General features: G+C 36.9%; 2 protein-coding genes and 1 long non-coding RNA gene across 4 annotated transcripts; all 3 read left to right on the forward strand.

Annotated features, from left to right (window-relative positions):
• Positions 1–1299: 1299 nt before the first annotated feature.
• On the forward strand, positions 1300–3134 carry LOC112801831 (uncharacterized). Its single transcript, XR_003202115.3, has 3 exons — positions 1300–1436; positions 1548–1636; positions 2816–3134. It is a non-coding gene; the product is annotated as an uncharacterized lncRNA (long non-coding RNA).
• Positions 3135–5468: 2334 nt separating this feature from the next.
• On the forward strand, positions 5469–19695 carry LOC112801830 (disease resistance protein Roq1). 2 transcript variants are annotated; one of them, XM_072237428.1, is made up of 7 exons: positions 5469–5605; positions 5717–5805; positions 15347–16141; positions 16662–17757; positions 17857–18132; positions 18238–18912; positions 19003–19695. In XM_072237428.1, exons 3-6 carry the CDS (start codon positions 15666–15668, stop codon positions 18874–18876), a joined length of 2487 nt encoding a protein of 828 aa, XP_072093529.1. In that variant the 5' UTR covers positions 5469–5605; positions 5717–5805; positions 15347–15665; the 3' UTR covers positions 18877–18912; positions 19003–19695. The 2 variants fall into 2 exon arrangements, with proteins under 2 accessions (XP_072093529.1, XP_025700559.1); XM_025844774.3 differs by lacking the exons at positions 5469–5605; positions 5717–5805 and adding an exon at positions 14927–15095.
• Positions 19696–21639: 1944 nt separating this feature from the next.
• LOC112801833 (kunitz-type elastase inhibitor BrEI) lies at positions 21640–22516 on the forward strand. The gene has a single exon (XM_025844777.3). The coding sequence runs from the start codon at positions 21640–21642 to the stop codon at positions 22270–22272; it is 633 nt and encodes a 210-aa protein (XP_025700562.1). The 3' UTR covers positions 22273–22516.
• Positions 22517–23018: the final 502 nt, after the last annotated feature.

The following is a 23018-nucleotide window of genomic DNA, read 5'->3' on the forward strand; positions in this document are numbered from 1 at the left end:
TATAACCAAACTAAACAGAGTATCACAGAGTATCTCAGAGTTATAGCAGTATCTTAACACAAAACAGAGAAACAGATTGAGCCTATTTAAGCCAATATCCTAAACTTAAACAGAAATTTAATCATAAGATAAATGCAGATCAGATTCTCCGTCATCTTCTTCATCTCCCAAATCTTTCTCCAAGTGTTCCAGCATTAGACCCACTCTATCTTTGCATCTCATCTATGCTCTTTCAGATTCATATGCTAGTTTACGTGCAGCCTTATGAGATTGTATCATGACTTCTGACATATTTAAAAATTTTGTGAGAATTTCTTTGATAGACTTGGTGGTCTTGGAGGACTCAGGTCTACCCTCAAACTCACTTTCTGAAGCCATGAATTTCTTGCTTTTGGTTCCTTTAACTGCTCCACCTCCTTTGACCATTAACACTTTGTTCTCTACTGCCTCGTTCGAAAGGTTAACTTTAAAGAATTCAAAGATACTGGTTAAGAACATACCATAGGATAGATTTGCCTTTTTGGTGCTCTTGACTGAGTTCCACATATGGCGGATCATAATATAACCAAAAGAAATGGGAGTAGATGTAATAAGTGCAAATAAGATGAGGGAGTTAGAATATGTTACTCTATTGTGAGACCCGCTTTGAGGAGTCAAGATGTGGGTGATGATCCTATGAAGCAGTGAGTTGGTGGAACCTAGAGCCTTGTTGTAGCAACCCTCAATTTTAAAAATATAAATATAAATAAGTTATAATTTATTTTATAAAATTAGAATCTCCTTATTTTAAAAAAAAAATTATTCAATTATCAGAAATCGAACTAATAATTTTAATTTAATCAAATTCATATTATTATTATTATTATTATTATTATTATTATTATTATTATTATTATTATTATTATTATTATTATCTTCTGACTTTCCTATTTAGATTACCTATGCTTTCGTTTATATATATATAATATACCTTATTATTATTCACTAAAGTTCGTTCCTGTATTATTATTATTATTATTCACTATTTAACCTAATACTTCAATCATTATATATATATATATATATATATATATATATATATATATATATATATATATATATATATATATATCCACTAAAATTTATCATTATCGATATGTATACGTATACATATAATATTAAGCTTTGTAATATAATATTATGCTATTATAATTCATTCTTAGCTTCCTTCTATATAAGTATAATTTATTATTACAATTCCCTTTCATAAAGTGTGTATATAATATAAAGGAAGCTAAGGCGGCGTACTAATCATACATATATATATCATTAACGTATGCGAGAGGAAAGAACAGAAAGAAAACGGAGAGAGAAGACCAAGAGAGAACGTAAAATTCTTCTGAACCTCCGGCTTCGATTTTTTTGTAATCCGTAACTCCAATCAAAAATCTAATCCGGTAAGAGTATTCGTAACCTCTTCTTCTACACGTTGGCACCATTTTTGATTAGTGGAAGTTGACAGTGACATAGTTCATCTTTTCTTTGGGTTTGGCCAACGGGAATTTTAGGAGGCATAAACGATTCTGGACATTTTCTTCTTCAATAGCTCAGCCAAAAAGCTTCTCCGGAGCTTTGAATATTTTGATTCCGTACGAAGGTATGGTTTTGGTTTCTTGTAGTTAATGTTTAATGTCACGTGAAAACTTAGGCTAGAAGACCTTAAGATAGGAATGAAATGAATGAATAATTGATGGATTTGTGTAAATGGTATAAAATGTGAGGTTTAGCTATTGTCAATAATTTGCTGTTGAAGTTGGTCGGTTTGAAAAAAGATTTAATATTGGTATTTGTTTGATTATGAAATAATTTGTTACTGGAAATGATTTGAGTGACTGAGGGGTGTTTGGTTTGATAATTGGGACCCTTGAAGGGTGGCAGAAATTTGAGTCTTAGAGGAGATATAGCCAAAATTTCTTTAAGAATTGGAGTTTGATTTGAGGTAATATTTTAAAAGGAAAAGAGATTATTATGTGGCTTGTATATTTGACACTATTTGTTGACCCTCTGTCGCAAGATGTGACCGGGCACTTTAACTCCCCGGATTCCCCCATGGGCATGCATATAAATATGAATATTGAATATTATTGAGCTTGGAGTTTAACTCCATGGAATACTATATTATTGAGCTTGGAGTTTAACTCCATGGAATACTATACTATTGAGCTTGGAGTGTGACTCCATGGAATATTATATTTGAGCTTGGAGTTTGACTCCATGGAATATTATTGAGCTTGGGGATGCGCGCACAGAGGGACTGTCCAATGGTTAACTACCAGGACTTGTCGGGTTGGCTGTATAACCGACAGATGAGACTCATCAGCCATAGGACAGGCATACATCATATGCATTTTTTTGCTTTGTTTGGGTGTGCATTGCTTTAGTTTGTTTAACTGTTAAATTCTACTTATCTGCTACTTGTTCTACTTGCTGTAAATGCTTCTCTATCTGTGTTTTCTTTGCTTGAATTGTATGTGTATGTTTTTTGGGAAATTTCTCTTGACGAAGGTGTGAGGAGAGAGGATTGTTCCACCAATGATTTGGAGGATTAGAGGAGACAGAACGTGAATTATTAGGTTAAAGTTAGATTCAGAATTAGAATACCTTAGATAGCTTACCTAACTTTTGGTTTAGTTTATTTTCCTTAAGAATGATTCTGAGTGTCGAAGTTTTAGGAATGCCTCTGACTTTCCCGAGACCTTTTATATTAACTATGCGGGCACCTTTACCATACTGAGAACCTCCGGTTCTCATCCCATACTATGTTGTTGTTTTTCAGATGCAGGTCAAGAGACACCTCGTTGAGCATTTGGGTATCCTCCTTACGAGCGAAGAACTGTCTTTTGGACTGTCATATTTTGTTTTAGGCTATGTATATATGTTTATAGAATCTCCGCATGTATATTTTGTGTTTTGTCCCTCCTAGAGGTCGACTTGGAGATACAGGGATTTGTTTTGTGGTTTGAGTTTTATTTTGGGTTGTATATAAACATAATTATATACTCTGGTCGGCCTTAGCTTCGCAGGTCGAGTCTGGAGCTTGCTATCTGAGTTTTGGAACTCTGATATGTATATATATGTGTTCAGTTATATTTCGATTTTACCTGTCCGTTTTACGAATATCCATGCGAGTGTGTCACGATTTTCTGTTTATCAATTTGTTTAGCTTGTTCTTCAAGGCTCCTAAATATGATTTCACCCAACTATATCTATGTAGATATCATTTTCTTTTAGAGGTCGTAATACCTTGCCACCTCTGCTTTACGACTTAAGCGTAAGGCCTGTGTGGTAGGGTGTTACATTATGGTATCAGAGCAGTTCGTTCCTATAGAGCCTGAGGGATGGACTGATTATGCTTCTGGGCATACTCTGGGTGTGTGTATGTGCTATTAGGATATCTGATTGATATATGTGGCATAAATGTTCATGAGCATGCATCTGGAACTTGAAACATTAAACTTGCGATATTGAGACTGATCAACTTAATATCACTTGTTTGGTGTGAAAGGGACCAAATGTCGTCTCGTGGATCCGAACGAGGTGTTCAGAGAGAAAATCCCGTGGTTGAACCAATGCAAGGACGTCCAGGTGGAAACCCTAGTGCTAGTACAAGTAACGTAAGTCGATACTATAGGTCTATGACCCTTACTGACTTCCTCAAGAGTGGTCCACCTCGGTTTAACGGAAACGCCAATGCCCTGGAGGCTGATCAGTGGTTTCGAGAAGTGGAGAGGTTTTTGTACACTCAGCATGTTCCTGAAGTACAGTCAGTAGAGATAGTGACTCATATGTTGGAAGGAGATGCTCAGAATTGGTGGCAAGAATTGTGTCATACCTTGCAGGTGGAGTTAACGGATGTCTCTTGGCATGGATTCAAGACAGAGTTTTACGGGAGATATTTCTTGCATGCGTTTCGCATTGCAAAAGAATTGGAGTTAATGCAGCTGAAGCAAAAGGATATGTCTGTCGCTGACTATACCCGTGAATTCGACAATCTGTGCCGTTTCTCAAAAACTTGTCAAGGAAATCCAGCCGATTATGAGGAATGGAAGTGTGCTCAGTATGAGAAGGGACTAAGGAGAGATATCTTTAATTACGTATATCCACAAAAGCTGACAAATTTTACTGAGTTAGTTAAGAAGAGCCAGCTCGCTGAGGATTGCTCCATGAAGTGGACACTGCTACAGGAAGGCTTTGGTGAGACCACTCCAGAAGAGCCGCGCAGGTACGGACTGGGAATGTGTTTTCGATGTGGAGCACCGGGACATATGTCTAGGGATTGTTCGCGTGGGAGAGCCGCAGATACGGGTTGGCCACGAGAGGATCGAGGTAAGTATGATATCGAATGCGTAAGATGGATTTGTTCTGTGTAGAGCTAGGACCCCGCTTTCGTTTAGGTTACATAATCGAACTGAGAAGTTTAGGACTGGAAAGGCTGGACATAGTTTTGAACTTGGATATGGACTAGGAGTTTAGGCCGATAGAAATATCTATTTGATAACCGGTTAGGTGGCGAGAGAAAAAGTAAGTTGTGATAGATTTAGTGTTAGAGACTGAACCAGTTTCGATTATATTACGAAAGGTGAAACCATTAGAATCGGCAGAACTTAAGAGCTAGACGAAGTGAGTATTAGAAGTGATAAACCCGTCGATCTAATACCAACCTGCCTTATAACCTTTCTGTATCGAGTCTATCTTGCATCTTCCGTTTTGCGTAGACTTTTAAGCCATAAGAATATCCTGGATTTACAAACAAAGCATGTCAAATCTTTCTGTTTTTCTTTGATATGTTTAAGAAGGGAGGTTATGTTAGCGTGAATCTTTTCCATGTTATATCAATTTTCGAGGACGAAAATTTTTATAAGGTGGATAGGATGTAGCAACCCTCAATTTTAAAAATATAAATATAAATAAGTTATAATTTATTTTATAAAATTAGAATCTCCTTATTTTAAAAAAAAAAATTATTCAATTATCAGAAATCGAACTAATAATTTTAATTTAATCAAATTCATATTATTATTATTATTATTATTATTAATATTATTATTATCTTCTGACTTTCCTATTTAGATTACCTATGCTTTCGTTTATATATATATAATATACCTTATTATTATTCACTAAAGTTCGTTCCTGTATTATTATTATTATTATTCACTATTTAACCTAATACTTCAATCATTATATATATATATATATATATATATATATATATATATATATATATATATATATATATCCACTAAAATTTATCATTATCGATATGTATACGTATACATATAATAATAAGCTTTGTAATATAATATTATGCTATTATTATTCATTCTTAGCTTCCTTCTATATAAGTATAATTTATTATTACAATTCCCTTTCATAAAGTGTGTATATAATATAAAGGAAGCTAAGGCGGTGTACTAATCATACATATATATATATCATTAACGTATGCGAGAGGAAAGAACAGAAAGAAAACGGAGAGAGAAGACCAAGAGAGAACGTAAAATTCTTCTGAACCTCCGGCTTCGATTTTTTTGTAATCCGTAACTCCAATCAAAAATCTAATCCGGTAAGAGTATTCGTAACCTCTTCTTCTACACGTTGGCACCATTTTTGATTAGTGGAAGTTGACAGTGACATAGTTCATCTTTTCTTTGGGTTTGGCCAACGGGAATTTTAGGAGGCATAAACGATTCTGGACATTTTCTTCTTCAATAGCTCAGCCAAAAAGCTTCTCCGGAGCTTTGAATATTTTGATTCCGTACGAAGGTATGGTTTTGGTTTCTTGTAGTTAATGTTTAATGTCACGTGAAAACTTAGGCTAGAAGACCTTAAGATAGGAATGAAATGAATGAATAATTGATGGATTTGTGTAAATGGTATAAAATGTGAGGTTTAGCTATTGTCAATAATTTGCTGTTGAAGTTGGTCGGTTTGAAAAAAGATTTAATATTGGTATTTGTTTGATTATGAAATAATTTGTTACTGGAAATGATTTGAGTGACTGAGGGGTGTTTGGTTTGATAATTGGGACCCTTGAAGGGTGGCAGAAATTTGAGTCTTAGAGGAGATATAGCCAAAATTTCTTTAAGAATTGGAGTTTGATTTGAGGTAATATTTTAAAAGGAAAAGATATTATTATGTGGCTTGTATATTTGACACTATTTGTTGACCCTCTGTCGCAAGATGTGACCGGGCACTTTAACTCCCCGGATTCCCCCATGGGCATGCATATAAATATGAATATTGAATATTATTGAGCTTGGAGTTTAACTCCATGGAATACTATATTATTGAGCTTGGAGTTTAACTCCATGGAATACTATACTATTGAGCTTGGAGTGTGACTCCATGGAATATTATATTTGAGCTTGGAGTTTGACTCCATGGAATATTATTGAGCTTGGGGATGCGCGCACAGAGGGACTGTCCAATGGTTAACTACCAGGACTTGTCGGGTTGGCTGTATAACCGACAGATGAGACTCATCAGCCATAGGACATGCATACATCATATGCATTTTTTTGCTTTGTTTGGGTGTGCATTGCTTTAGTTTGTTTAACTGTTAAATTCTACTTATCTGCTACTTGTTCTACTTGCTGTAAATGCTTCTCTATCTGTGTTTTCTTTGCTTGAATTGTATGTGTATGTTTTTTGGGAAATTCCTCTTGACGAAGGTGTGAGGAGAGAGGATTGTTCCACCAATGATTTGGAGGATTAGAGGAGACAGAACGTGAATTATTAGGTTAAAGTTAGATTCAGAATTAGAATACCTTAGATAGCTTACCTAACTTTTGGTTTAGTTTATTTTCCTTAAGAATGATTCTGAGTGTCGAAGTTTTAGGAATGCCTCTGGCTTTCCCGAGACCTTTTATATTAACTATGCGGGCACCTTTACCATACTGAGAACCTCCGGTTCTCATCCCATACTATGTTGTTATTTTTCAGATGCAGGTCAAGAGACACCTCGTTGAGCATTTGGGTATCCTCCTTACGAGCGAAGAACTGTCTTTTGGACTGTCATATTTTGTTTTAGGCTATGTATATATGTTTATAGAATCTCCGCATGTATATTTTGTGTTTTGTCCCTCCTAGAGGTCGACTTGGAGATACAGGGATTTGTTTTGTGGTTTGAGTTTTATTTTGGGTTGTATATAAACATAATTATATACTCTGGTCGGCCTTAGCTTCGCAGGTCGAGTCTGGAGCTTGCTATCTGAGTTTTGGAACTCTGATATGTATATATATGTGTTCAGTTATATTTCGATTTTACCTGTCCGTTTTACGAATATCCATGCGAGTGTGTCACGATTTTCTGTTTATCAATTTGTTTAGCTTGTTCTTCAAGGCTCCTAAATATGATTTCACCCAACTATATCTATGTAGATATCATTTTCTTTTAGAGGTCGTAATACCTTGCCACCTCTGCTTTACGACTTAAGCGTAAGGCCTGTGTGGTAGGGTGTTACACTTGTGGGTAGGAACATTTCCATCCAAGCCTGAGAGATGCTCACATATGTGTTGAAGAACAACCTTATGGGTGACGCCGACTTGTGAGTCCCACCTTTCCGCCATGTATGCTCTCGGCCCTTCATCTTTGTATCCCAAGGCAGTTCCAATGGTGGCAGTATCAAGAGTGATGTGAACTCTTTTCACATATGAATGGATGGTGCCATCAATAAGTCTCATGTTGGCGTAGAACTCACGGACCAGACCTGGATAAACTGGCTTTTGGATGTGCAGCAGAGAAGTCCATTGAAGCAGTTCGAAGAGAGGAGAGACATTTATTCCCTTGTTGGCGAGAATCTCAAGATTGACAAGGTAAGTCAGACATAGATGACGCTTTTGCATGACTTCTTTGTGGAATTCATAAGAAGTGCAAGAGTTGAATCTGGCAGGGTCATAGTGGGAGTGTGTTTTGGCAAATTTATTCTTGAACTTCAAGGATTCTAGATTTTCCGGTTCCATGATGTTGTGTAGAATGAATTCTTTTGATTTCTGAGCACTCTTCCCAGGTGTGGCTTTCTTCGGTGATGGTGGTGGTAATGCAATAGGTGAGGTGTGAGATGATTCTTCCTCAACACTTGGCTCCTTGTTTTTGCCTCGGCCTGAGCTTTTGTGGGCAATTACTTTCTTTTTCATGGTGGCAGTATGTTTGGATGGTGGTGAGGGAGAAGATGAAGATGTAGAATGAATATGGATATGAGTGTGGGTCTATGGAGAGGGGGTCTTTTGAGAAAGGCGAATGCGTTCACTCTTCCTAGAAGCCATTTTCTTTTTCATGATGAAGAGAAGATATGGAGTTGGAAGAAGAAGAGATGGCCGAAGAGTGTGGAGAGTGGAGAGAAGTTAGAGGTGCATTAAATATTGATTGGAAAGGGAAGTTAATGATCATCAAGGTGCAGTTATTAACCAAGGGATTTTCAGGAATTTGAAAAAGTGATTTCCTAGAATCAAGGGATTAGATGGAGAGATGGAGTTGATTTGACAATAACTACTTTCAAAAAGATTTGATAAGACAACAAAAGGATTTTGATCATCATAAGATGAGGAACCAATCAAAAGGGTCAAGGTGGGGTCAAAGAGATTTTGTGGGGCCCATGAGAGATAAATTCTGCGCAGCCTCCCCCTTAATTACAGCTTCTCCAACACGCTTGGATTTTTATCTCGTCCATTCCTATGAGACAAAACTGAGCAAAGTTAGAATTTCACAAATTTTCAATAGAACTTAAATCAAACATTCCCAAGCTTTTTCTTAGTGAACAGAATATATCTTCACAGAAGGGTTTTGTAAAAATGTCAGCAAGTTGATCTTCAGATTTTACAAATTGAATATCAATAGTACCCTTTTGCACATGTTCTCTAATAAAGTGATATTTGATCTCAATGTGCTTTGTTCTTGAGTGCAAAACAGGATTTTTTGAAATATTTATTGCACTCATGTTATCACAAAATAATGGTATACTATTGATCTTTAATTTGTAATCTTCCAACTGCGTTTTTAACCAAATTAATTGTGAACAACAAGCAGATGCGGATATATATTTAGCTTCAGCTGTGGATAGAGCAACTGTGGCTTGTTTCTTGCTTGACCACATGTTGAGTGAGCTTCCAAGGAAGCAACACATGCCGGAGGTGCTTCTTCTATCCACTCTATCTCCCGCATAATCTGCATCACAAAACCCTACTGCACAAAAATCATCAGATTTTGGATACCACAAGCCATAATCACATGTTCCCTTAATGTATCTAATGATGCACATAACAGCCGAAAAATGGGATTCTTTTGGGTGAGATTGAAATCTTGAACATACACCCACACTTTGAACAATATCTGGTCTAGAGGAGGTAAGATACATTAATGAACTAATCATTCCCCTATATCGTGTTTCATCCACATCTTTGCCATCATCATCTTTTTCCAGTTTATTGTTTAGATGCATTGGTGTTCCCATTGGTTTAGAATTTTCTAGGCCAAACCTTTTGATAAGTTCTTTTGCATACTTTCCTTGGTGAATAAAAGTACCACTAGGAGTTTGTTTAATTTGGAGGCTAAGAAAGAAGGTTAGCTCTCCCATTAAACTCATTTCAAACTCACTAGTCATGAGTTTTCCAAACTCTTCACACAAGGACTCATTGGCCGATCCAAACACAATATCATCCACATAAACTTGAACTAGAAGTATATCATCATTAGATGCTTTAATGAATAAAATTGTGTCCGTGGTACCCCTTTGAAATTGATTTTCCAATAGGAAGGCACTAAGCCTTTCATACCAAGCTCTTGGAGCTTGTCTAAGACCATAAAGAGCCTTAGTTAGTTTGAAAACATGATTTGGAAAATCTTTATGTTCAAAACCGGGGGGTTGTGCCACATACACTTCTCTATCAATAAAGTCATTAAGGAAAGCACATTTAACATCCATTTGAAACATTTTGAAACCCTTATGGGCAGCATAGGCAAGAAGCAATCTAATTGCTTCCATTCTAGCTACCGGAGCAAAAGACTCATCAAAATATATTCCCTCTTCTTGATCGTAATCTTGGGCCACTAATCTAGCCTTGTTACGAACAACTTGTCCATCCTCACCAAGTTTATTTTTAAACACCCACTTAGTACCTGTTCCGAGGGTTACCTAAAACTGGAGGTCGATCTCGAACGAGATCTTCTGTACTGGTTGGTGCTAACGTGTCTGGCTGGTGGAAGACGGCCGGAGCTGTCGTGTTCGAGTTGTTGGACTGGCTGCACTGCTAATCCCTTATCACCGAAGGGTAGGGGTACCTGCAAGGGACTCCGATGCTTAAGTCAGTAAGGGTATTAAACAGGTATTTAGTAGAATCAGAGTATGAGTTATACCTGGGTGCTCCAGTGTATTTATAATGGTGTAGAGTGACCTTCTTTAGATAAGATAAGTTAGTTCTCTTTATCTTATCTTATCTTTTGGGTGGGGTCAGCTTATCTTCAAGGGAACCGCCCTTCTCTTCGTAGGCTTGGGCTGCCTTTGGATTTGGGGCGTGCTCCTCTATTTGGGCCCTTCTTTGGGCTTTTCTGTGACTTGGCCGAGCTCTTTAAGGAGAGGTCAGATTGTCCTTACCTGAATAGGTCGGTCGCTCTGTCTTGTCGAACATCCCGGGTCGGACAACTCGACCAAGGGTATGAACAGTGCCCCTGCTTGAGCTCGGTCTTTTTGTTGAGGTCGAGTCCTAGACTTCGGTCCTTCTTTGGTGAAGCCGAACTCAAGCATTTTGTCGATTCCTTTGTAGCAGCTTTTGAATATAGAACGTTTCCTCTGCAAGTGCGCGCTTTTATATCAGCGCTTTTTTCGGGAACGTGCGAGGGTTTAACTCTTAGCATTAATTATCCGTTTCTTTTTTGCTTTTAATTTTGAAAACTTAGAAACGGTTTCTCTTCTTTTGCTTTCCTTGTAACCTTTTTGCAACTTCTTTCTCTGCTCTCTTCGCTCTCTGCCTTTCGCTTGTGCTTCTGCTTCCTTGCGTTGCGGCGTCGCTTGGCGATTTTCGGGGCAACTTTCATTCTTGCACCTCCGTTTTTCTTTTCTTGAAGCTTTTTTCGTCTCCAGGTTAGTCCCATTTTGTGATTTTTCTTTGTTTTTGGCTTTGTGATGAGGTTTTGATTTTGATCCTCCCTTTTTGAGAAAGTTTGGATCTTTCTGTTTCCATTGTGCCCTAGATTTGTTGAAATGTGCTTTCTGGGACTTTCTCCATCTTCTGCATGATCCTTCTTGCTTTTGCTTGATGCTTTTTAGGGCTTTGCATGTTCTTTGTTGTTTCTGTTCTGATACTGCTATCCGCGTCTGTTCCTCGTTTTATCTTAAGGTTGCTTTTGTCTGCTCTTGAAAAAGGTTGTATCCTTGATGGTCTCTGCTTGGCGTGTTTGATGTTTGGAGATGGTTTTTTTCTGTTTTAGACTGTAAGGTAATGTTTTTGATGACTTTTTTACTTTGATGAAAATGCTTGCTATTTGAAGCCTTCTTTTCTTGTTTTGAGAGGTGCTGGAATGCGAGAAGGAGATTTTTTCTAGAAACCTTGATTTATTATTGCCTCCAAAGGATGCCCTAGGACTTTGGTTTGAGTCTTGGGGTTTTCCTTTTCTATGTGTTCGCCTGTGTCGTGTTGAGTTGTTTTCTCCCTTGTCCGAGATGTTTTTTAGCAACCCCATCTTCTTTTCTTACTTGTAGGATTAGATGGCCTCATGTCTTATCGCAATAACATTGTAGAGATGTATTCCAGAGTTCCCGAGGGGATGTCTGATTGGCTGGACTCCCTTGTTTTGTTGTGTGTCTCTGTTGTGGATGCTGAATTTTGCACAGAGCTGAGGAGGCGCCATAGGATTTGTGGTAATAGTGCCCGTGAGGAGGATTACGAGCTTGTTGCTCCTGATTCTGATGAGAGAGTTTGTTTTCCGACTTCTATTGAGAGGAAGCATCCCTTCTTCTATGCCTATGAATACTTCTTCAGTCAGTTGAACGTTACTTTTCCTTTTACTGCTTTTGAGACCGACCTGTTGTGGTCGTGTAATATTGTCCCATCCCAGCTTTACCCAAATTCCTAGGGTTTCATTAAAAATTTTCAGCTTCTCTGCCGAGAATTAGATGTAACACCCTCTCAGACTCTTTTCCTTTATTTGTTTGTTTCCGCCAAGCCTGGCGGTTCTTCAAAAAAGAAAGCTTCCTGGGTTTCTTTCAGGTCCGCCCAGGGCCATAAAGTTTTTGCTATGTATGATGAGTCCTTTAAGGACTTCAATAATTACTTCTTTAAGGTTCGTGTTGTCGAGGGGGTCCGCCCTTTTTTTCTTGATGAACATGATGAGCCTTCTTTCCCTCTAGAGTGGTAGAGGGATGTGAGAGTGTCTCGCTATACCTGGGAGATGCTTGATGATGTTGAGCGTACCTTTGTTGTTGTTCTTGAGGATCTATGGGGGGCACCACCCCATCTTGATACAAAAAGGTTTTTGAATGACCTGTCCTTGGTTCGGGCCGTTTTGGGTACTTGTCTGACTTGTTTTTACACTTGTTGCTTAATTTTTTCTTCCTCTTATTGTGACTGTAACTCTTTGCTGTGGCTGATTCTGTATTTGCAGAGATGTCAAAGAACAATGATTCCATGAAGGCCTTTAAAAGGGCAAAGAAGGCAACTGCTGCTCTGAACATCTCGGCTAAAGTGGCCGGAGAGGGATCTTCTCAGGTTCCAGTGAAGCCTCCTGTGCCGAGTTCTCCCGGGCCGAGGAAAGCAATTCCCACTCCTCGATTTCGTCAGGTCGATCATCCACAGACATCTGCCGTTGCTTTTGGTGCTCCTCCTTTAAAAAAGCAAAAAACATCCGAGCCCTTTAACCTGGATGCCCCGGATTTTGATGCTATCGAGTTTGTTGACAAGCAAATTGCCCCCTATGGTGGGCTTTCTATGGACGACGTATCTCTTCTTCAGCATCTGGATTTTATCACCAAAAGTAGTGTGAAAATGGCTCATATGGGTGCGGCTATTTTCCAAACAGTTCAGGGGATCCCGATTCATGCGACAAAATCCTTCATGGAGGAGGCCAAATCAGAATTTGATCGTATCAAGGGTCTGAAGGATGAGTTGGAGGTGAAGTTGTCGAAGGTAGAGAAGGAGCTGGAGGGTGAGAAGGCCAACTCTATTGCCTTGGCTGCTTCTTTGAAGTTGGCTAAGGACATGGCACTGAAGCACAAGAATAGCTATGTCTCAGCTTATAGGGAATTAATGCATCTCTGGGATGATTTGGAAACTACTCGGGTCAATTATGCCGAGCTTCAGGGTCACCTTGTGGGCAGCTGGTGGACGAAATTGTGATTCGTACTCTTTGTACTTGTATGAAATTTAATTCAAGATAATAGCTCTTTAATGTGTGGTCACAACTCCGTTCAACTAACTAGCAAGTGTACTGGGTCGTCCAAGTATTAAACCTTACGTGAGTAAGGGTCGATCCCACAGAGATTGTTGGTATGAAGCAAGCTATGGTCATCTTGTAAATCTCAGTCAGGCAGATTTAAATTAATTATGGAATTTGGAAAATCAAATAATAGTAAATAAACATAAAATAAAGATAAAGTTACTCATGTATTTCCATGATGGGAATTTCAGTTAGGTGTATGGAGATGCTGTGCTCCTCCTGAATCTCTGCTTTCCTACTGCTTCATCCAATCCTTCTTACTCATTTCCATGGCAAGCTGTATGTAGGGCATCACCGTTGTCAATGGCTACATCCCATCCTCTCAGTGAAAAAGATCCAAATGCTCTGTCACAGCACGACTAATCATCTGTCGGTTCTCAATCAGGTTGGAATAGAATCCCTTGATTCTTTTGCGTTTGTCACTAACGCCCAGCCTTCAGGAGTTTGAAGCTCGTCACAGTCATTCAATTCCGGAATCCTACTTGGAATACCACAGACAAGGTTAGACCTTCCGGATTCCCATGAATGCCGCCATCAATTCTAGCTTATACCACGAAGATTCTGATTAAGGAATCCAAGAGATATGCGCCCGGTCTAGGGTAGAACGGAAGTGGTTGTCAATCACGCGCGTTCATACGTGAGAATGATGATGAGTGTCACGGATCATCACATTCATCAAGTTGAAGTGCAACGAATATCTTAGAATAGCAATAATTCGAATTGGATAGAAAATAATAGTAATTGCATTGAACTTGAGGTACAGCAGAGCTCCACACCTTTAATCTATGGTGTGTAGAAACTCCACCGTTGAAAATACATAAGTGAAAGGTTCAGGCATGGCCGAATGTCCAGCCCCCCCTCCCAAAACGTGATCAATAGTCTCCTCAGATGAAGAATTAAATAAAATTGAGACCAAAGATGTCTAATACAATAGTAAATTATCCTATTTATACTAGACTAGCTACTAGGGTTTACATGAGTAAGTAATTGATGCATAAATCTACTTCCGGGGCCCACTTGGTGTGTGTTTGGGCTGAGCTTGATCTATCAACGAGCTGAGGCTTCTTTTGGAGTTGAACGCCAAGTTGTAACATGTTTTCAGTTAGCTTTGTTTTGGAGTTTTCCTTTTGTGTGTTCTGCTGATATACAACAACAACAACAACAACAAAGCCTTGTCCCACTAAGTGGGGTCGGCTGTGTGTTCTGCTGATATATTTGAACATTTTTTTTTGTACATATTGTTTATATATCGTTTCAGTCATTTTTAACTAGCTAATCAAGGATAGCATTATAGGCAGATTATTTTAGACAAATAGTCACTAAATTATGGATCAGTTAGCATTAACAAGGGCTATTTTGTAGCCTAGGATTTTCTAGACTATTATTAATACTAGAATATTCGAATAAATAGACAACAGACAAGTTAATATTTTATCAAATTTTAAACTTAACTAGTGCATGTACCACACTACCTACACCAGCAGTCAGAATTATAATTGTGCTTCTTATCAGCGCGGTGGGATATTCCTCCTCCGAATCATATTGCCAGACTGAGAAATTGTAGCCTATGACTATGATAATCTATTGTGTTATTGCCAATATTCAAACCTTAAGCGAAAAACAGAGGGTAAATTACACTAACCACTCCCATGAGGTTAAAGGATACCACATATGATATTTCCTTAATTTGTAAATTGTGACACTCACCTATCGTGAAGTTTGCGTGATTTGTTGTATTTCTATTTTGAATGGAGATGGTAGTCATTTAGTTTAGCTAGGTGGATTTCATCAGTGTTGTGAAAGTTTTTGTCAATAGAAAATTGAGCACGCGAAATATCTTGAATTGCTTTGAAGTTTCTCTAATTGTTTGCATTTCAGGAATACATCTATTGGCTCAAACAAGTGGGACTAAAATATGGTTAATCCCTTTGGTGTTTTGCCCACTGTTTTCCAGTGAAACACAAGGGATCTGTGTAACTGGGTGCATGTTTATGTTTTGATTCATTGTTTCGCAAATAGTTTATAATTTCTCAGTGGAATTTGAATATTTCAAAGCCCCATTTTATGTAAATAAATAGTGTGAAGCACAGTTTTAGTTTGAATCACAAACATTGAACCTTGAACCAATCTAAAACCCTGTTAGAGGGATTTGTGCTGTGCTGAAATCCAATTCAAGTTGGTTTCAAAAACTGAGGAAATGGATTTGAGCTCTAAATCCTACAAATGGAAGTATGATGTATTCTTGAGCTTTAGAGGGGATGATACACGTAGGAGTTTCACAAGCCATCTTTATCATTCTCTTTGCCAAAAGGGTGTCAATACTTTCATAGACTACAAGGATCTCATAAAGGGAGAGCAGATAACACCTTCACTTCTTAGGGCTATTGAAGCCTCAAGGATCTCAGTCCTTGTATTATCTGAAAACTATGCATCTTCCACTTCTTGCTTGGATGAACTCCTTAAGATCATTGAGTGCAAGGACACTAAGGGTCAGCTGGTTTTGCCGGTCTTTTATGGTGTGAATCCATCTCAAGTAAGAGAACAGAAGGGAAGTTTTGCAGAAGATTTGGCCAAACATGAAGACAAGTTCAGGGATGATGTCAACAAAGTAAAAAGGTGGAGGGCAGCACTATGTGAGGCTTCTACTTTGTCTGGGTGGCACATGGGTGACGGGTATGTATCCAATAAGAGAAGCCAAGAGGTTCATTCCTCTGGTATTCCTTTCTCTTTATTTATTTATTTTCTATAATCTATATTTTTGTGTTATCTAGGATTTACTGGTCACTATATATATTAGGTGAAATTAGGGGATTAAGAAAAAAAAAGGGGTCATCTGAAGGGAATGAGATGACCCATTTTTTCAGAGATCATTCCTGATTCCCTAATTTCACCTAATATATATAGTGAGAAGATGACCCATTTTTTCCTAAGAAAAATGAGAATAGTCATTTAGCTACGTGCAAATGCACTTGAACAAGGATTGGGGACAGTAATACCAACAAATGAACCATAGGGAAGACTTTTCTGTTTGCCTGTGTTGATTCCGGAAGGAATAGTAAATTGATGCATAACTAGGAATTTTTATTCATATTAGTTACTTGTTATAGGGTTTTTTATCAAGTATTCAAGTATCTAATAAATTGTTACAAACTCAGATTAGATAGTAAGACTTCTTTCACTTTCTGAGTGGCAGGCAAGAATCAAAATTTGTCCAGAGAATTGTTGAGGAGATATTGAGTAAGTTGAACCGCACACCTTTCAATGTTGCTAAGCATCCTGTTGGATTGGATTCACCTATTGAAGATATAAAAACACTTTTAGATACTGGATCAGATGATGTACAGGCTATAGGAATTTATGGAATTGGAGGTATAGGGAAAACAACACTTGCTAAGGCTGTTTATAACCATATTGCTAACCAGTTTGAGGGTAGTGCATTCATTGCAAATGTTAGAGAAATTTCAAGTCAAAGATCTGGGTTAGTTCAACTACAAGAAGCTCTTCTTTCTGAGATTTTGAACCATAGATATTGTAAAGTAGGAAACAAAGACAGAGGCATTAATATGATAAAGAATAGGCTTTGCAGCAAAAAAGTTCTCATAGTTGTTGATGATGCTGATTCGTTGGAGCAACTGGAATCATTGATTGGAGAATATAGTTGGTTTGGTTCTGGAAGTAGAATCATCATAACAACTAGAGATGAGCATTTGCTAGTTGCTCACAATGTGGAAACAATCTACAAGGTCAACGAATTAAATCATGGTCATGCACTTGAACTTTTTAGTTGGTTTGCGTTCAAAAATCCATGTCCTCCAACAAATTGTGAGAAGCTTTCATCCCACATATTAAACTATGCCAAGGGCCTCCCATTGGCACTAACAGTTTTGGGATCTCACCTGTGTGGTAGGGGAAAAGCTGAGTGGATAAGTGCATTAGCTAAACTGAAAAAAGTTCCAAACAAACAGATTTTTGAAATACTTAAAATCAGCTTTCATGGATTGGAAGAGAATGAAAAGGCTATTTTTCTTGATATTGCATGTTTCTTTAAGGGAGAGGACAGACAATATGTGAAAATGATATTAGATGGTTGTGACCTACATTCGGATAATGGTTTCGGAGTTCTATTGGAGAAGTCTCTAATTACAATAGAAGTTAATAAGATTTGGATGCATGATTTGCTACAGGAAATGGCTAAAGAAATTGTGCGACTTGAATCCCCTAGTGATCCTGGTAAACGTAGCAGATTATGGTTTAATGAGGATGTTCTTCATGTATTAAAACACTATAAGGTAATATTCATTTTTTGAAAATTTATGATGATATCAGTTTTTCATTATAGTGGCTAACTATTCTTGATGCTTATTGACTGTTGACAACACCTGCCACAGGGAAGTAACAACATTGAAGGCATAAAGCTAGACATACCGGAATCAGAGACAGAGTACATAGAGGCCAAGGCCTTGTCAAGGATGAATAGACTTAGAATTCTTATTATCAACAATGTGCATGTTACAGATGATATCCAGTATCTACCTGATGAGCTAAGATTGATTGATTGGCCAAGATACCCCTCTTCAACTCTACTACCAAATTTCCATCCAAGGAGGCTTGTCTATCTAAATATGAGTCATAGTCGCATCAAGCACTTGTGGAATGGAGTTAAGGTATGGAGTTGATCTTTTATTATATTTTGAATGTTCAGAAGTTGTTGTGATTTAACAGTATAGCTTCTTCTTTTTTACTGTGAAAATGATTTGTATTTTCTGCAGATATTCAGAGACTTGAAACTTGTGTCTTTTAGCAGCTGTGAACACCTTAAAGAAATTCCAGACTTCTCAATGGTTCCAAACCTAGAAAGCCTAAGCCTAGACAACTGTAGAAGTTTAATTAAGGTGCATGAGTCTGTGGGAACTCTTGATAAGCTTGTTACTTTAAACCTTCTATTTTGCTCCAATCTCAAGATGTTTCCAAGTCGTTTCATGCTAAAATCACTCCATACTCTCCTCCTCACTGGCTGCTCAAAACTAAAAAAGTTTCCGGAGATTGTGGGGAACATGGAACATCTTGAAGAAATCCTTCTCCAAGGAACAGCAATAAAAGAACTACCTCAGTCAATTGAATATCTAAGTGGGCTGAAGTCCTTATTCTTAGAGTCTTGCCAAAGTCTTGAGCATCTCCCCAGTAGCCTTCAGAAGTTGCAAAACCTTACTATTCTTGATCTAAGTGGCTGCTCTAAGCTTCAAAAGATTCCAAAGCTTCCCCTAAATACAAGATATATAGACTTGAGTAATTGTAGATCTTTGACAAGCTTTCCAACATTATCCAGCATATCAAATTTTATTGCAGAGGATTTTCCAAGGTTTTATCAAATTAGATTTGTTAACTGCCATAAACTGGTAAATAAATAAGTCCTGGAGCACATAACAAATCTCTTCTGTAGTAAGGTTGTTTCTCGATGCCCACACTCTCTTTGTTTGTTTGTGTGTTATTCCTGCAAAATATTTCAGACATAATTTTTTTTTTTTGGGCTTCAGGATATGATGCTTCCAGAATATATTTCTTGTGAAGTTGTACTTCCAGGGAGCAAGATCCCAGATTGGTTCCAATACCAGAGTACTAATAATTCCATTTATCTTGAGGTGTCTTCAGGTTTATATGGTAAGCCCATGGAGGTGTTTTTTGGCGCAGTTTTTGAGTTGGATAAAGGTGTTACTACAACTGGCCTGTTCGCAGGTAAATTTGATGTTATTGTCAATGATATAAAGATAAATATGTCTACAAGCTATTTTGAGGCACTGGACTCAAGTCATGTGTGGTTGAGTCGGTTGAAACTTGATCATTTTATGTGGCACCTTAAAAGTATGCGTCAATGGAATCACTTTCAGATTTCATTTTCAATCTTTGAAACATCATCAAAGGAGAAGATAGGAGCAACCTTAAAGAGTTGTGGTTTCCATGTTTGGTCCAATCAAGAAGGGTATGGGATTGATCATACAACAGTTAGGAAGTCTACAGGGTAAACCATAGGCAAAAGATGCATGACTATGAACAGAACATAAAACAATAAAATATAGAGGTCAACATGATCTTCTAGTCTCTAGAATTCTGAACTTTGTTTTAAAATGTACTCATACCATTAGAATAAGAAAAATAAAGCAGTTGGCTGTCAGATACAGATTCTATAGTTACTGGTTATTGTTCAATTTTCAGTGTTCTATTATTTTCTATAATGTTCATGTCCTATGTATAGCAATGTGGAGCAGTGCATGCAATAATTAATTTTCTTAGCTAGCTTTGATTTCTGTTGTATGTTCAGCTGGAAGTATTTGAACATTCTATTTTTCTTCACACTTTTTTATATCATTTCTATATTCTTAACTTGCCAACCACGGATAGGATAATAATCATGATAATTGATGAAATGGTCACTAAATCATGGATTTGTTTAGCACTAACAACGGTTATGTTTGTTGCCTAGGATTAATTTTGTAAACTATGATTTATGCATCTATGAACTTTAAGCTAAAATAATCGAATGAACACACAACACGGATATTGAAAAACTAATATTGTATCAAACTTTGAACTTATCTGGTGCTTCTATCACATCCAAAATCGGCACCTGGAATTCCAGCTCCGGTGATCGGAATTATTATTCTTCTTCTTATCAGTAATCTCGGCATTAGCATTATTAGATGCAGTTGTGGATTCTGTCACTGCCGAAGACGAAGAATTTGGGTGAGCTTTTAAGAAAAGATCTTTTTTCGAGTTATCTGTTTTTAAAAGATCTTATAGAGAAGTAAAAGTAATTTTATGTTTGGATATCTCATGTAAAAATGTCTTTTTATCTATGGGTATAACAATATAAAAGTACTTTTTTGTTTATTTATTACATGAAAAACATATTTTTTTAAGGAAAAAAGATCTTTTAAAAAAAGATGTAAATTACAGCTTCTCAAAAAAGATCTTTTTTTTATTTTACTAGTGCTTTTACTTTTATTACTAGAAATTTGCCAAACACGTTAAAAAATTAAAAAAGATCTTTTTTCATTGAAAAAAGATCTTTTTTTTAACAAAATAATGACGCCCAAACATGTACTAAGTAGGGAACGATGAGAAAATTTTAAGAATTTAGTGGTCGATTTACATATTTCATAAATAAAGGTCTACACTCTACAAATCTACAATGTATATTTCAATATTTCATAAAGCTCAAAGGTGTCAACTGAAATTTTAAGTATTATGTTTTTACTTTCGGTCTTGCTTGGGCTTTAAGCCCCCTTTTTGTTAACAAAAATAGTAATACCAAATAAAAAAATAAAAAATTCAAATGTTTAACGTAAACGAATTTAGAAGTTGAATCAATATTATAATTCTTAGTTCTTATTTCTTAAAGTTGTTTTTCTTCCTTTATCTTACTTATTTAACCTCCTAAAAAAGTCGAGTTTTTGCGTGTAAGTAGTAAAATTTTACATTAATTATCGGATATCTCCGAAGGGACAAATTTTACATTAATTAAGAACGAATAAATGCAAAAACAACTATTTGGATAATTGGATTAAGCCCAATTATTTGGTTATGGATGCACCTCGCTTTTGTTTAGCCCAAAATGCCTAAACAAAATTTTAATCGTTTTTGGTCTTTGTCTTTATCCCTAAACGATACGCAACTAAAATTTGATGATAATGGAAAAAAAAAGAGTATGAAACTGAAACCAAAACAAAAATTGTAAAATCAATATAATTCATAATTATCGGAAATAAAAAGCAAATTTAAAGCAATATATGTACAGAGAACTTCACCATTTCTCTTTAATATGGTTTCTGAATAAAATGAAACATACAATAACATGCGTTCCACGACCCCTTTAATTTTTTGTTTTAAAAAATAACAAAGCGTGCAGCTCATGGCAATTTTTTTATATAAACAAGAAACAAGTAATACAGTGTTCTTCTATTATCACCTACCTTCATCAATATCAAATAAAAACAATGCATTATGTTTAACTTTAAACTTTAAAGTAATAAACTCGTGCTACAACCACCATAATCCTCGAATAAACACGTGCACAAAAATGTTGCTTGAAGTATCTTTGATTCAACACTATAAATTGGAACACGTCATAGAGACATGAAACATACTAATATAACCCTCATCAGTTCAAGAAAACAATGAAGGTTGCAATGATTCAGTTCCTTCCACTATGCATCTTCCTCTTAATAAACACACACCCTTTGCTAGCAGCAGAGCCAGAACCAGTTGTAGACAAGCAAGGAGAGCCATTGCAGCCAGGAGTAGGTTACTATGTATGGCCACTTTGGGAAGATAATGGTGGCTTAACACTAGGTCACACAAGGAACAAGACATGCCCTCTAGATGTTATCCGTGACCCTTCATTCATAGGCTCACCGGTGACCTTCAGGGCGCCTGGACTCGACTATATCCCTACAGAAACCGATCTAACAATCGATTTTGCCGTGAAGACCACTTGCAATGAGCCTACAATATGGAGACTTTTAAAGGAAGGTTCTGGTTTCTGGTTCTTGAGCACCGGTGGCGATTCTCAGTCACTTGTTAGTAAGTTCAAGATTGAGAGGCTTGCAGGGGACCATGCATATGAGATTTACAGCTTCAAGTTCTGTCCTTCACAGCCTGGTGTTATCTGTGCTCCTGTGGGGACCTTTGTGGATTCTGATGGAACCAAAGTTATGGCCATTGGTGACAACATTGAAACATACTATGTTAGGTTCCAGAAGGTTTTTACTTATGCTCAGGAGAAGAATCCAGCTTTTAGCATTTTGTAAATTGAGGAGTGATAGATATACTCATCTTTTGGGAGAGAATGAGTATATGAATAATTTCTCAAAGTTTGGCAATTAACTCTTTTAGTGTGATGAAACATATAATAAGCCAGAAAAAGTGCTTTGTGTAGTGTGTCTTAGAAAATTTTTCTTTTCTTGGTTCACATGGCATATAAGAAGTCCTTGTGTCTTATGCTTCTGAATTTACCAACCATCTACAAGTGAAAGAAAATGAATTTTTCTTCAATGCTATTCTGTTTTTTCATTAGTGTTTTAATTATCAATTTCTAAGAGTTAAACTGAAAAAGTGAATGTAAGGAAAGTGAACAATTCACTCATTGGATTTGGAAACAGATAGGACATAAAAGAGGGAAGAATTATTGAAAATTAATATGTATAAATATGAGAGGGAAAAAAAACTTGAATGTTTTACTGGTATCTTATACCCAGTCCAGCGTAAAATTTTCCATATAAACAAGAGGAATCATCATCCACTTTTTGATGAACTACACAAACACAACTTAAATGACTTTTGGCAAGCAAGTTTCTTTAAAGTTAGAAGGATGTTGGAAAATGGGAACATACAAAGATCTTCAACCAGTCAATGAGCAATTCTCTGATTGACATGCACTGCAGAAATGGGAAGATTGGAGCGGTTGCATTAGTTTTTGAGTAGACGGGAATCAGAGATTTGTTTTCTTGGACTAATCTATGTTGATGGGAAAAGCCATCCTTATGCTGCAGATTTA

Source organism: Arachis hypogaea, chromosome 5, assembly GCF_003086295.3.
Source record: "Arachis hypogaea cultivar Tifrunner chromosome 5, arahy.Tifrunner.gnm2.J5K5, whole genome shotgun sequence".
In the NCBI taxonomy this organism is placed as follows: domain Eukaryota; kingdom Viridiplantae; phylum Streptophyta; class Magnoliopsida; order Fabales; family Fabaceae; genus Arachis; species Arachis hypogaea.

What these genes read in the sequence shown, in the direction of transcription:
- LOC112801830 (XM_072237428.1), top strand. Translation starts at nt 15,666, where the DNA reads ATGGATTTGAGCTCTAAATCCTACAAATGGAAGTATGATGTATTCTTG. An exon ending in GGGTGGCACATGGGTGACGG is followed by an intron (nt 16,142 to 16,661) that starts GTATGTATCCAA and finishes TCTGAGTGGCAG; the next exon opens with GCAAGAATCAAAATTTGTCC. An exon ending in ACTTGTGGAATGGAGTTAAG is followed by an intron (nt 18,133 to 18,237) that starts GTATGGAGTTGA and finishes TATTTTCTGCAG; the next exon opens with ATATTCAGAGACTTGAAACT.
- LOC112801833 (XM_025844777.3), top strand. Translation starts at nt 21,640, where the DNA reads ATGAAGGTTGCAATGATTCAGTTCCTTCCACTATGCATCTTCCTCTTA.